This window comes from Orcinus orca, chromosome 7 (genome assembly GCF_937001465.1).
Source record: "Orcinus orca chromosome 7, mOrcOrc1.1, whole genome shotgun sequence".
NCBI classification, from domain to species: Eukaryota; Metazoa; Chordata; class Mammalia; order Artiodactyla; family Delphinidae; genus Orcinus; species Orcinus orca.
In genome coordinates, this window is record NC_064565.1 from 120324150 (window position 1) to 120337280 (window position 13131).

The 13131-nt window shown below is 44.8% G+C and overlaps 1 protein-coding gene across 2 annotated transcripts in view; it reads left to right on the forward strand.

The window, feature by feature from the left end:
* SEPTIN2 (septin 2) overlaps positions 1–13131 on the forward strand; it is a 34104-nt gene that overhangs the window by 9090 nt on the left and 11883 nt on the right. For both annotated transcript variants that reach the window (XM_004262524.4, XM_033423693.2), the window contains exons 3-7: positions 428–548; positions 8868–8954; positions 9702–9825; positions 10746–10880; positions 11052–11169. In XM_004262524.4, coding sequence (XP_004262572.1) covers positions 428–548; positions 8868–8954; positions 9702–9825; positions 10746–10880; positions 11052–11169 — 585 coding nt within the window. The remainder of the gene's footprint in view (positions 1–427; positions 549–8867; positions 8955–9701; positions 9826–10745; positions 10881–11051; positions 11170–13131) is intronic.

A 13131-nucleotide genomic window follows, 5' to 3' on the forward strand; every position in this document is an offset into this window, starting at 1 on the left:
CACTACGTCACCAGGGAAGCCCTGGAAGCTGTTCTTTAGCGAAGTTTGTTGCATGAGACCACTGTAAGTGGGGTCTTACTTTGTACGTCTGACAGATTTTCCTTCAACTCTATAGACAATTTTTTAAGTTGAGATTTGAAATTGTACTAAGATGAACTAAGCATGTATCTTTTATGTATTGCTTAATTGCTTAACAGAAATGTTATTTTAGGTCAGCATGTAGGCATGAAGTGATACTGGATTGGTTTTTCTTTTTTAAATATCTTCAAATGAATACCGTCAGTTTTCTGATAGCAGTGACTTTTTGGGAGTATTGATTTATGTGTATACTTCTTTGATTTGTGAGAACTAAGGATATCTGTGTTTGTCACAGGTTTAATAATGTCTTAAAAGCAACTAATAAGGTGTTTATTTGTTCTTTTTTTAGCAACAACCAACTCAGTTTATAAATCCAGAAACTCCTGGCTATGTTGGATTTGCAAATCTTCCCAATCAAGTTCATCGAAAATCAGTGAAAAAAGGTTTTGAATTCACGCTAATGGTGGTTGGTAAGAAATTAACTTGTACTCTCAAGTTATTAAATATGTGGGTGTCTCCTTTTCCCAACCTGTGGAGTATAATAATGTAACCTAAAAGTCACAGGGAAGATTCCTTTGTTGACGGAGTCAAATAACTTGGGAATTTGGAAAAAAAACTTCTTTAGAAAATTTTGCTGAAGTGCAGAATTATAATTTTTATGTCATTTTTTGCTTGTATGTAGTGAAAGCGTTTGCTCATTGTGACAGCTGGCCTCTGAAGCCCTCCCGCCGCCCCCCAGATCCTTGCGGCCTGGTGCCCATGACGCTTTCTAGCCCCTTCCCCACTGAGCAGGGCTCACTCGTGTAGCCAGTAGGACGTTGTGGAGATGAAGGTGTGGCCTGTGCCTTGCCTTCTCTTGAATCATCACTGTCGGCACACTTCATAGTGAAGTCCTGCAGGGCACGGCGCTGAGGCCTGCCAGTGACCATGTAAGTGACCGTTCAGAAATGTCCTCCAGCCCCAGTTAAGCCTGCTGGTGACCGCCATCCTGGCCAACATCCCTGTCACCACAGAGGGACCCTCAAGCCATAACCGCCCACCTTAGACAGAGTCCATGAGGTGGTAAATGTTTGTTGTTGGTTTAGGCCTCTGAATTTTACAGTAATTTGTTACACTTGAAAGATAACAAACACTTATAATTAACCAGAAGCATGTTTATTTAATGCTCATAAAAAGAACTGTTCAACTTTTTCTGGTGGGTATATTTTAAACAAGGAACAACCCTTACTACACACACGTGTTTTAAAATAAGTACTTAAAGTCATTTGAAATTGAGTGGTTACCTGAAATGTCTATTATATCAGATATATTTTATCATGGATTATAGCATATATATTCTGTTTCAGTGTGTCCATAACAAACTTAACTTGATGAACTATTAATTCTGCTTACCATACCACATTTTATTTCATTTCTGTTAATCGCAAGATTCTCCCCAAATGCTGAGGTAGCCGCTGGGAAAGCTTGATGGGTGCTCATGCATGAGTGGGACAAACGATTGTTTCCTGGGATAAACAGTTCACAAATCTGAGATGAAAAAAACTGTGGGACCCTAGGCCCAGAGAAGTGAATGGTGACATGTTTTAGGAGCACAATTACATGATGATGTTAATAATGCAAATTCCAGTTCCTGGTAGAAAAGAGAAATGCAGTGCAGTCTGTCACACAGTTACTTAATTTAGAGCTTTAAAACCAGACCGTTACTTCTGGCCCTGATAGAATAACTCAGGGGTTGACAAGCTCTTTCTGTAAAGGGTCAGATAGTAAATATTTAAGGCTTTGTGAGCCTTACAGCTTTTGGTGCAGCTGTTAACTCCACTGTCGTCGTGGGAAACAGCCATAGACGACACATGAACAAACAGGCACAGCTGTCCCAGTGAAGCTCTGTTTTGTTCATGTGGTAGAGGGCTAGATTCGCAGGAGAGCTGCAGCTTGCCAAACCCTGAAAAAGCTGTACCAGACTAGTCCTCTTGACCTGAATAACCAGAAGCCTCAGCAAGATACATGAAACAGCCCTTTTAAGACATTGAACAGGCAGTGCAGGACTTTGGTCCTTGAGAGAAGGAAAAAGAATTCTATGAACTATAAAGGTACTCCAGCTTTCTGCCATTCACCTGCCCTTCTCCCAGGGAGGAGTAAACCTAACACGGTTAGTCTCGGCTGAAGAATGAGACCACAGTTCGGGGAAGCTGAGGTAACAGGCAGAAGAGAACGACTTCACACATCTGCATTGGGGTTCCTTTGGCACCATGGCTGAACAGTAACTTGTATATGGGTAGGGGAAGCCTCCTTGAAGCCAGGCAAAATAGAACCACCAGGAAGGAGACTGCATGGATGGAGTTAGAGAGCTGGAAAGGGGTCAAGGAGACATTGGAATTCCAGCCAACCGGAGGGAAATCTTACTGAACACCCATGACATTCAGGAAAGTCCTTGCTTAGGAGGAGGGCTAAACTCACATAAAGGCTGTTCTAAACCCTGTCTAACAAAGCTCATAAACGAACCTTGAAAGGATCAAGCTTCTTTACAAATGAATTACCTACTTGCCAGGACAAAAACCCATCACTCATTAAAGAAGGACATTAAAATCTAGACACTTACAGTATAACCTTCACAATACTGAGCATCCACTAAAAAGTTCCTGGATGTGCAAAGAAGGGGGAAAAAATGGCCCGTAACCAGGACAGAAATCAGGCAGTAGAAACAGATCCAGAAAAGAACAAAATGGAACTTCTAGAGATTAAAAAATGTATACAACGTCTGAGATAAAAAATTTTCTGATGGGCCTAACAGCAAATTGTACACTGCAGAAGAACGGGGGCAATAGAAAGCATCCAAACTAAAGCACCAAGCAGAATACATATAAAGAAAAGCACGCAACGGGATGGTGAAAACCACTGGTAAATGGGAACATCTTACAAGCACACCAGGGCATGTAACCAGATGGCGAAAACCACTGATAAATGGGAAAGTCCTACAAGCACACCAGGGCATGTAGCCAGATGGTGAAAACCACTGATGAATGGGAAAATCCTACAAGCACACCAGGGCATGTAACCAGATGGTGAAAACCACTGATAAATGGGAAAATTGTACAAGCACACCAGGGCATGTAACCAGATGGTGAAAACCACTGATGAATGGGAAAATCCTACAAGCAGCCAAAGAAAAAGAAAAACATTACATAGGGTCGGAGGTAAGAAGGACCACTGGCTGCTCATCAGGAATAATGTAAGCCATGTGGAATGACAGTTTAAAGTACTGAAAGTATAAAACTATCAGCCTAGAATTCTGTGTTTGTCAAAAATAACCTTTAAAAATGAAGGTTAAAAAGAAGGTAAAGACATTTTCAGATAAATAAGTGGAAAGAATTTATCAGTATCAGACGTATACCGTAAGGAAGATTAAATGAGGTTTTCAAGTTGGCACAGAAAGGAGAGCACTGGAAATGGCAAATGTATTGGTAAAAATAAGACTTCTTGCTTTTCAATTTCTTTCAAAGATAATTGATAGTGTGTAACGTGTAGGAATAAAATGAATAAGGGTAGCGCAGAGGACAGGGTGAGTAGAAGCGTGCGGCTGTGAACTTCTTACGTTACGTGTGAGGCGGTAGGACATTACTGAAAGGAAGATGCTGGGCTAATGGTGCACGTTGTGAACTTAAGAGCATCCACTAGAGAAATAAAGACTTGGCTAAAAGCCAATAGCTTTGATAAAATAGAGTATAAAAAAGTATGCAGGGGCTTCCCTGGTGGCACAGCGGTTGAGAGTCCGCCTGCCGATGCAGGGGACACGGGTTCGTGCCCTGGTCCCGGAAGATCCCACATGCCGCGGAGCGGCTGGGCCCGTGAGCCATGGCCGCCGAGCCTGCGCGTCCGGAGCCTGTGCTCCGCAACGGGAGAGGCCACAGCAGTGAGAGGCCCGCGTACCGCAAAATAAAAAAAAAAAAAAAGTATTCAGTCCAAAAGAAAGCAGGAAAAGAAAAAAGGAAGATGGCAGCAAGATGGCAGCCTTGAGCATAACCTTGTCGATAATTATGTGTAAATGGACAAGGTAAAGTATAAGGGAAAGGTAGGGGTTATCAGACTAAATGACCTCCTGTTGTCTACAGGAAAAACCCTTTTCATTAAAAATAAAAGAATGGGACATTGTGATGCAAGCCCCAGTCATAAAGCTGAAGTGGCTGAATTACTATCAGACAAAGCAGACTTTAGGTCTACTACCTGAATATTCCCAGAGAGGAAGAACTTTATATCATAACGAGAAAGGGATCTGTTCAAAACAACATTATCTAAAATATGCATGACGCAGAGTCTGATGGGAGAAAGATAAATCTGTGAGGACAGGAGTTTTTAACACTCCTCACAGTAGTGTATGAAGCAGATAAAAAGTCAGTAACGTTGTAGAACGTTTAAGTTATGCTGTCAAACAGTACAGCCCAGCTGACATGCAGAGCACTGTGCTGAACAGCTGCAGGACACCTGTTCTTGTAAGGCACGTGGAACATTCACCAGACATGCTCTGCATTATGAGAGTATTAGGCCAAGCACTGCCCTACTGCAAATGATGAGAAAAGTAGACTTAATTCCTCATGAGCCTAGACACAGACACCTTACTAAAATTGCAGCAAGTCCTTAATACAGTCAGTTCTACTGTAACACAATATTTGTGTGTTCCTAAAAAATCATCATGCAGGGAAAATAGGGACACGACACTCAAAACCTTCCTCAGTCACGTGTTAGGAACATAGTAAAAATGATCTCAGTTTCACATGTTAAATGGTTAAGAAATCAAAATTACTACACCAAATAAGCCACTGAACTGAAGTTTGTGAAAGGGGGCATCAGGATGGTTGCAGCCTGTGTGTTATTGTGAGGTTGTGGAAGGAGGGCTATCTGAGGATGGGTGGACAGTTGGGACACTGGAGGTAAGTGGCTGTGGCTTGTAATACGTCAGCTGGTAGCTGTGGTGTATGCCTTGGGAGGAGTGTTCCTTTGTGGCTTGATTCTGCTGGGTAGACCTAGTTTCTCACCAGTGAAATCACACATAAGTAAATGCAGCGTTTGTATTATGCTGAAATTGTTACATAATATATCAGTTGTGTTGGAACAAATTGTCACTTTCAAAGCAAGTGTCATGGCAGGACTGACTGTGCATCCTAAATGAATGGAGTTGGTCACAGGAATGTGTGGTTTAACACTGGAAATCAATCACTTTGGTCCTAAAGGGGAAATACCTATAGTTAGCATTACTTTCACTCATGAAAAACTGAGAGAAAGAAGTAAAATCTCCTTAATGGCAAATAACATGATTTGTGTATGTTAAAATCGTAAGAAAATACAAAGCTGCTAGATCTAATAGGTAAAGTTTAGCAAGAGTGCAGGTTCCGGTCAGTATACAAAAATCAACTTTATTTCTATAATTACCAGCAAGTAATTTAAAAATGAACTTAGAAATACAATATCAAAAATAATTACAATGATAAAATCTTTTTTAAAAGTAGTACCATTTATAGTAATATAAAAGGTACATACTGCTTAGGGATAATAAAACAAAATGTGGGGACTTCCCTGGCAGTCCAGTGGTTAAGAATCTGCTTTGCAATGCAGGGAACGCGGGTTCAATCCCTGGTCGGGGAACTAAGATCCCACATGCTGCGGGGCAGCTAAGCCCGCGCGCTGCAACTACTGAGCACTCGGACCGCAACAAAAAGATTCCGCATACCACAACTAAGACCCGGAGCAGCCAAAAATAAAAATAAATATAAATATATTTTTTAAAGTATTAAACTTAAAAAAATTTTTTTAACAAAATGTGTGCAAGACCAACACTGAAAACTTCAAAACACAGCTGAAAAAACCAAAGGAAAGCTGACTGGGTTGCGAGACCTCACCTGCTCGTGGAGTGGGGCTCTTCAGATGTCCTGCCTCCCCAGATTGACCCATAGAGTCAATTAAATCCCTGTCAAAATCACAGCAGACTTTTGAAAAACAGGAATTAGTGATCTGATTCTAAAGTGCAAATGTAAATGCAGAGGGCCTAGAATATGACAGAACAATCTGATTTCCAACAAAATCCACAGCAGTGCGTAAGGTAGGCATAGAGATCAACTGCATAAAATAACAGCCCAGACCGCATGTATATGGTCAGCTGATTTTTGACTAAAGTGCCAAGGTAATTCAGCATGGGAAAAGGTTAGTCTTTTTACAAATAGTGCTGTAGTAATTGCTTGATTGTTGGGGAAAAAAGTGAACTCTAGCCCCTCCTTTACACTGAACATCAACAATAAACTCAGGATGGATTGTTGACCTAGTTGGAAAGCTATAAAAAGTCTAGGAGAAAATTGCTTTAAAAATGTTTATGACCTTGGAGCACGCAGATTGCTTAGGACATGAAGAGCACTAGTCACAAAATAATACGTTGTGCTTCACTCAAGATTTGCCTTCTTCAGAAGGCACCAGTAAGAAGATAGGCCATAAACTGAGAAAGTGTTCATATCGTAGTATATGCAACACAGGACTTACATCTAGAATATAAAAGTTTTCACAGGCTTAGTAAGAAGACAAATGACCCAATTACAAAAAGGGTCAAAAGATTTGAAGAGACATTTCATGGGAGGTAAACAGATGGGTGGTAAACACACGATGACGTCCTCTTCAGTCATCAGGGAAACACACATGAAAACCACGATGGGGTAGCCCCGCATACCCGCCAGACTGGCTGAAGTGCTATAGGCAGGCAGTGCAAGTGTTAGCAGTGGAGCAGCTGGTGAGAAGGCAAAGTGTGCCCTTTCTTCACAGTTACATGCGCACCCTGTGACTCAGCGGTCCCCTCCTAGGCGCACCCGAGAGAAGTGATAGCACGTCGCAGACTGTGTGAATTCTCAAAGCCAGTTTTCTGGACACAGCTCGGGTGTCTGTCCAGCAGCAGGTTGTGTTGTATCCACACGACAGAACATTGCTTGGCAGTGCAGAGAAGCAGGCTACCGGTAGGGGCGGCAGCACCGACCAACCTCAGAGGCTAAGCGATTGTATGCTGCGCCAAAGCTGCCGGACGCAGCGGAGAAGGGCTGCTGCTGTTTCGTGTTAAATTTTTGGGTGGTGATAGATTTGCACTGGTTCACACCTTCATTCGCGTCGTTTCCCCCATCTGAAGGCTCCTATTTGGGACACTCCCAGCTGGGATAGAGATACTAGTGAAAGTATTAGGACAGAGCAAAGCTAGGTGTGCTCAGAGATTCAGCCCAAGGGTGGCATCATGTTCTGAGTTAATAAGCAGATTATTTGTAGATGTTACCCCAAAGCTATTCCAAGTGAAATAAATCACTTATACCTTTAAAATTAAGATTCATAATTTAGAATCAGCCATCTCCACTCAGACACCTTTGCTCAGCTGTCTTCTGGCCTTGGTCCCTTTTCAGCTGTATTAGTCACAGCTCTCACCATTCAGTCGGTGACAGAGTGGCTTTGCCTGGCATCTTCCCCTGCTGGACTGCCAGACTCCATGGGAGCAGGGACTCACCCATCCTGTTGTCTGCTGTGTCCCCGCACCTACACCTGTGCCTGGCACTCGGGGAGAGGACTTGGCACGTCCTGGCAAAGTCCCCTGCAAGTGTAGTGAACGTGTAAAAGGGCGTTGCTGGACACTTTATTAAAAGGACAACTTGCTGGGATAGTGTGTATTAGGTCATATCCTTGCTCTCTTATATTTGGACATGTTCAAAATGTAATTCTGTTTTTGTCCTTTTAATGTTCCTTTTCATCTATGAAAATGGCAGTCTAGTTAAAGTGCAGTCCTAATCGTGTATGTCTACAAATTTCAGATTGTCTTCTGTTCTTGATTTTCCCAGAGGTAATTTTTAAATCAGATGTATGCTCCTTACACAGGCTGAGCAGGCACTTAGCAGAGGGGGGGTCGCACCGAGGTGCCCAGGGGACAGTCGGACCAATACATGCAAACTTAAGCCTTAGATGATGACCTCCAGTAAAGTGTTGGAATCTGTTCATGCTTCCTTGGAATAGGAATTTTAATTTTTGGTATTTTGCATCTTCTTTGAAGTCAAACTTCAAATATTCAGAATACGTGATACACAGTGGTTTAAGTGGAATTTTTAACTCGTTAAATGCTTGAGTGGCTATGCGCTGCCCAAATTGGTCGCGTTACACTCAGCAAAGTGAGCAGGAAGTTGCCTGATGTACGGTGGTTGCCAGCGGTGGGATGTGGGGCTGTGAGTGAAGCAGGAAGAGGGCAAGGGGCCTGCTCTTGCCTTGGTGTCACAGGGGAGATGGCAGACTGGTTGTGCGCAAGGGTTAGCTGTCCATCCGTCCTCCGTGCCCTGCCACAGCTTGGGAAGCTGGGCGTTGTTGACGTGTGTGTGTGTTCAGTTCTCTGAAACGTGATGAGTTTAAGGGTTAGCGGAGCCCATACCTGAAAATCTACTGTGCATTCCTTTTCTCAAAAAAAAAACCCACCTCAAGTCCATTCCACATATTTGGGAAGAGGTCACATTGTGTTTATGACCTTAACGGATCCTGGAGCCTCACAGACCTGGATTCCAATTGAGGCCTTGCTCTGGACAGCACTCTGAGCACACAGGCTACTGACCTTGGAGCCCCTATTCCCCCCTCAGTGGGACCGGGAGGGTTGTGCCATGTTCACAGTCGTCACATGGGATGCAGAGACGGATGTTTGTGAGGCGCTCAGTCCAGGGCCGGGCCTCACGTAAACGCTCAACAGATTTGACTGTGTCACACATATAACGTCATGACATCAATTTCCTTTTTGTTTCAAGGTGAATCGGGTCTCGGAAAATCAACTCTCATAAACAGCCTCTTCCTGACTGACCTCTACCCAGAAAGAGTCATACCTGGAGCCGCAGGTACGGAAGTTTCCGCGCTGCACTACGTGAAAGCTGCGGCGGAGTGCATAATTAGTATTTTGTGCCATAGCTTTGTGTTTTGTTTGTTTTTGTTTGGCTCTAGACACAAGGAGAGCGTCAGTCAGGTAGGGAAAGGTGTGCTGCACCTGACGTCCTTGGATCTCGATTATACACACTCAGACCATGTACCATGGTCCGTCTTCTCCAAGCTTGTTTTCTTTGTCTACAAAGTGTAATAGTTCCTGCCTATGTTGTATGTTTGATGGGAGAATCAGTGTTCTCATGAAAAAACCGGCATACACAGAAGATTTCTGTGGGCATAGGTGTCATCGGACCTCTTCCCCTAGGTGTTAGCGTCCAGCACTGGACACTGGGCTTCTTGAGGCTGTTGAGTGAATGAACCGTGCATACATCAGTCTGGTACTTGGGCCACCACAACACGACTGCAGCCCTTGGACGGTTTTTAAATGAATTCATTAATTGTTCTTTTTGTCCCGGGAATCAGAAATTATAATTTTCAACTCCCAAGCAGCCCTTTAATCTTAGCTGCGATGTGTCCTTTGCTGACCCTGGGTCGTTTTTACGCAGTCCTCATGTTACCTTCTGAGAACTGTCCTTAAAGAGAAATAGTGAACTTCTGAGTCATTTGTTTAATAAAAAGAAAGTAACAGGTAATTTCTCATTTTTGCAAACTGGCTCTATTTTAAGGTACGTTCCTTTATTAAGTTTGCTTCTTCTTTTTCTTAGAGAAAATTGAAAGAACTGTCCAAATTGAGGCATCAACTGTTGAGATTGAAGAGCGAGGGGTCAAGCTGCGGCTGACCGTGGTGGACACACCAGGCTACGGGGACGCCATCAACTGCAGGGATTGGTACGTGCCCCAGAGCCCCGCCAGTGACGAGGCTGTGTGCCTGCCTATGTTTGTTTCTGTGTATTTCAGTCTGTAATGTTGATGACTGATTGCTGGGTTTGGAGTAGCTGTGTATAATAAAACAATGAGACAATTTAAATCATTTTAATTACGGCATTTTAAATGAGGAATTTCACAGGGAATGAGTATTTTTTTCTGTAAGAGCGTTCTAGTGAGATCTGATATCACAAAGCCAACCATACAGCAAATGCTAGAATAAATAAAGCACTTGATTTGGACCATGGCCAGGGGACAAGATACGGTAGTACAGCCTTTCTCTCTTCCATACTCAAGAAGACGAACCCTCTTAAGAGACTTGCTCCAGAGCTAGTGTCTGCAGCTGGCTGCTTGTTGCACCATTTGCACAAGTAAAGAAATCCAGAAGTAGGGTGTAAGAGCAGTGTGTCCCCTGTGCCTTGCAGAGAGTCCGCCTTCGTTGCACACACTCCCCTGGTCCTAGTCCCCATGAGCATAAAGCACCAACTTTCCAGCACTGATGAGAAGAGGGAAGGAAGGAGAGGGCTCTCTTGCGTCTTTCTCCTTCACCAGGGGTTTCTCCCTTCCTTCCGCAGGCAGCCCTTAGCTCCCGTGTTCCGCTCCCACTCTGCCCCGACTGTCTTCAGTCAGTTAGCTCAGCCTCTTTGTAACCTATCCCATCCGGGCTTTTGACCTTCAACACTTACGGAAATGATTCTTAGCACAGTTTCCGAAAGCCTCCATCTTGCCAAACCTAGGAGTCGGTTTTCTGTCCCCATCTTACAGTTGAATTATTAAATCACACCTGCTGGAGAGGCAGGGAATAGAACAGCTCGTTTTGCCTTTGAAGTTTGGGACAGCTGCCTCCTGCATCCCGTGATGACCTGTGTTTGTGTTTCTCTCAGCTTTAAGACAATCATCTCCTACATCGATGAGCAGTTTGAACGGTACCTGCATGATGAGAGTGGTCTGAACAGACGGCACATCATTGATAACAGGGTGCACTGTTGCTTTTACTTTATTTCCCCCTTCGGACACGGGTAAGTAAGCGTTTACCATGGAAACCTGGTGTGTAGATTAAGATTTCGTGTTTACTATGTGGGTTTCCAGCTTTCCTCCAAACTGCATATTTTATTATAAGAATTGGAATAATTTTGAGAGAAAAAAGTTCAGTGTGATCTCCTTATTCTTCCCTTAAACATGACTTTTAGACTTAAGCCATTGGATGTTGCGTTTATGAAGGCGATACACAACAAGGTGAACATTGTGCCTGTCATCGCGAAAGCCGACACGCTCACGCTGAAGGAGCGGGAGCGCCTGAAGAAGAGGGTGCGTGCTGGGCTCCCCGGGCCGGGGCGGGGGGTTCGGACAGTCCCTGCCTGGCTGGCACAGAGCGGGCCTTTCTGATGTCCGTGCTGTCAGCGTCGGTGCGCCTCTGTCGTCTCACAACTGTGTAAGTCAGACGAATTCTTAGAAAGGGACTGAGGTGCGTTTATGTTTTTGAAGGAGGGCTGCGTTTCCCTCAAAACAGGTTTGTAGCCGTTTGCAGCCCCCAAAGCAGAGTGTGAGCTTTTGCTCCTCTGCGGCCCTGGAGCAGCTCTGGATGTGCTCCCGGCGTGTGTAGGGTCCCTCCTGAGAGATGGGAACGGCACCTCGTTGCAGTTTGCGTCTGCCTGGTTGCTGGTGCGAGTTTCTGTCACGGTGCTTGAAGCCTGTTGCCGTGTTCTCTGGGGTTTTAGAGCTTGCCGCTCTTCACTGCGTTTTTACTGACTCACAGGTACTCGTGTATTTTTAGGCATTGACTGTCGCGCTGCACATTACTTCACCTAGTTGGACTTTCGTGTTACCTCATGTCTCTCTTGATGTCTTCTGCTGTAAGCGGAGCTTTAAACTAATACGGACTTGTGTTTGTCAGCCCTTTCCTTTATTGTCTCACGTGTCTGCCAGTGTTTTAGGAAGTATTCAGGCCCTCGGAAGAGTCCCTGAAAGCTTAGGCATTTCTATGCTTGACAGTGTCTTGGCGATTTACACTTAAGGGAACTTCACCTTTTATAGGATGTTGCATTAAATTTCGGACAGGCAGGAGGGGCAGCTGTCGGGGTTAGGAGGCTTTATACCCATCTCTGATCCTGCATCCAAAATTCTTCGGGCTCGATTTCAAAGGCTGAAAGGAATTGAAATCGTGGGCCTTGGCAGTCCCTCTCCTTATCCGGTTTCTTCCTTGTACCTGTGGGTGTGCTCCTCCTTCACAGTCTAAGAACATCTGCCCACCTCCCTGTCTCTCAGAATGGCCCCGTAGCTCTGCAGTCGCCCACAGTGAGGAGGTGTGATTATTTTTGATCCATCACTTTCTTGCTGCGGAGTGGGGAGCAGGCAGGGGGTCACGCTCACCGCTCAGCTTCTCCATCTCGTTGGGGAACAAGCAGTTAGGAACAGACTAGGGCCAGCTTGTGAGGGGGAGAGGGTGCGGGGAGGAGGGCCTTCTCTTAAACCCCAACTTAGTGCGGACAGGGGGTTCGTCCAAGATCTTTGACCACGCAGGGCCCTTCAGGTCACATTAAGGAGGAGAAAACTGGGGAGCAGGTTTGAAGTAGGGGTGCTTCCTGCTTACTTGCTTGTGCTCTCCCTTCCCTGGGTGGTCCAGACTCTGGCGTGAGAGTAGAAGCAGAGCCCCAACCTCGCGTCTGACGGAGCACCGACACTGGGGGCTTGGGGCTGCTGCTTAGTGGACTGGCTGGTGGTGAGTGCCTGCTTACTTCAACTCCAGCCCAGTTTCCCTTTCCCTCTAGGCTACTCTACTACTTGGTTGATAGTTCAGACTGTGAGGTTACACTGCTGACCACTTTTTTCCTGTTGAATAAAATCCAGACCCCTAGATCCTTCACCTGGTGGCATTCAGGGAACTGTCCACCTCAGTTGTTTCTTTGTCCTGTCCAGCTGGATGTCTTAACCTTCCAGCCATTCTGGATTTCTTGTAATTCCCAAGACACAACCCTTGCGTCCTCCCCTCCATGCCTTTGAGGAGATGTTCCCTCTGGGCGCATCTCCCTTCTCTACCTGCAGGACTCCTTCCGGAGGCTGGTTGTGGTGTGGTCTGCTTTACCTGCTGTACTGGGACTGTCGTTGGTCTGGTGCTTTGTGCAGTGAAGGTGGTGATACGTTGTTGTTGTTACTCTGGACAGAGGGTCCCTCGGTGCAAGCATGAATACCTTTTTAGCAGTTTGTAAAATCATTTGAAAATGATTTTAATCAATATGATTATTGACATTTGGATAATTCTGACATACTTCT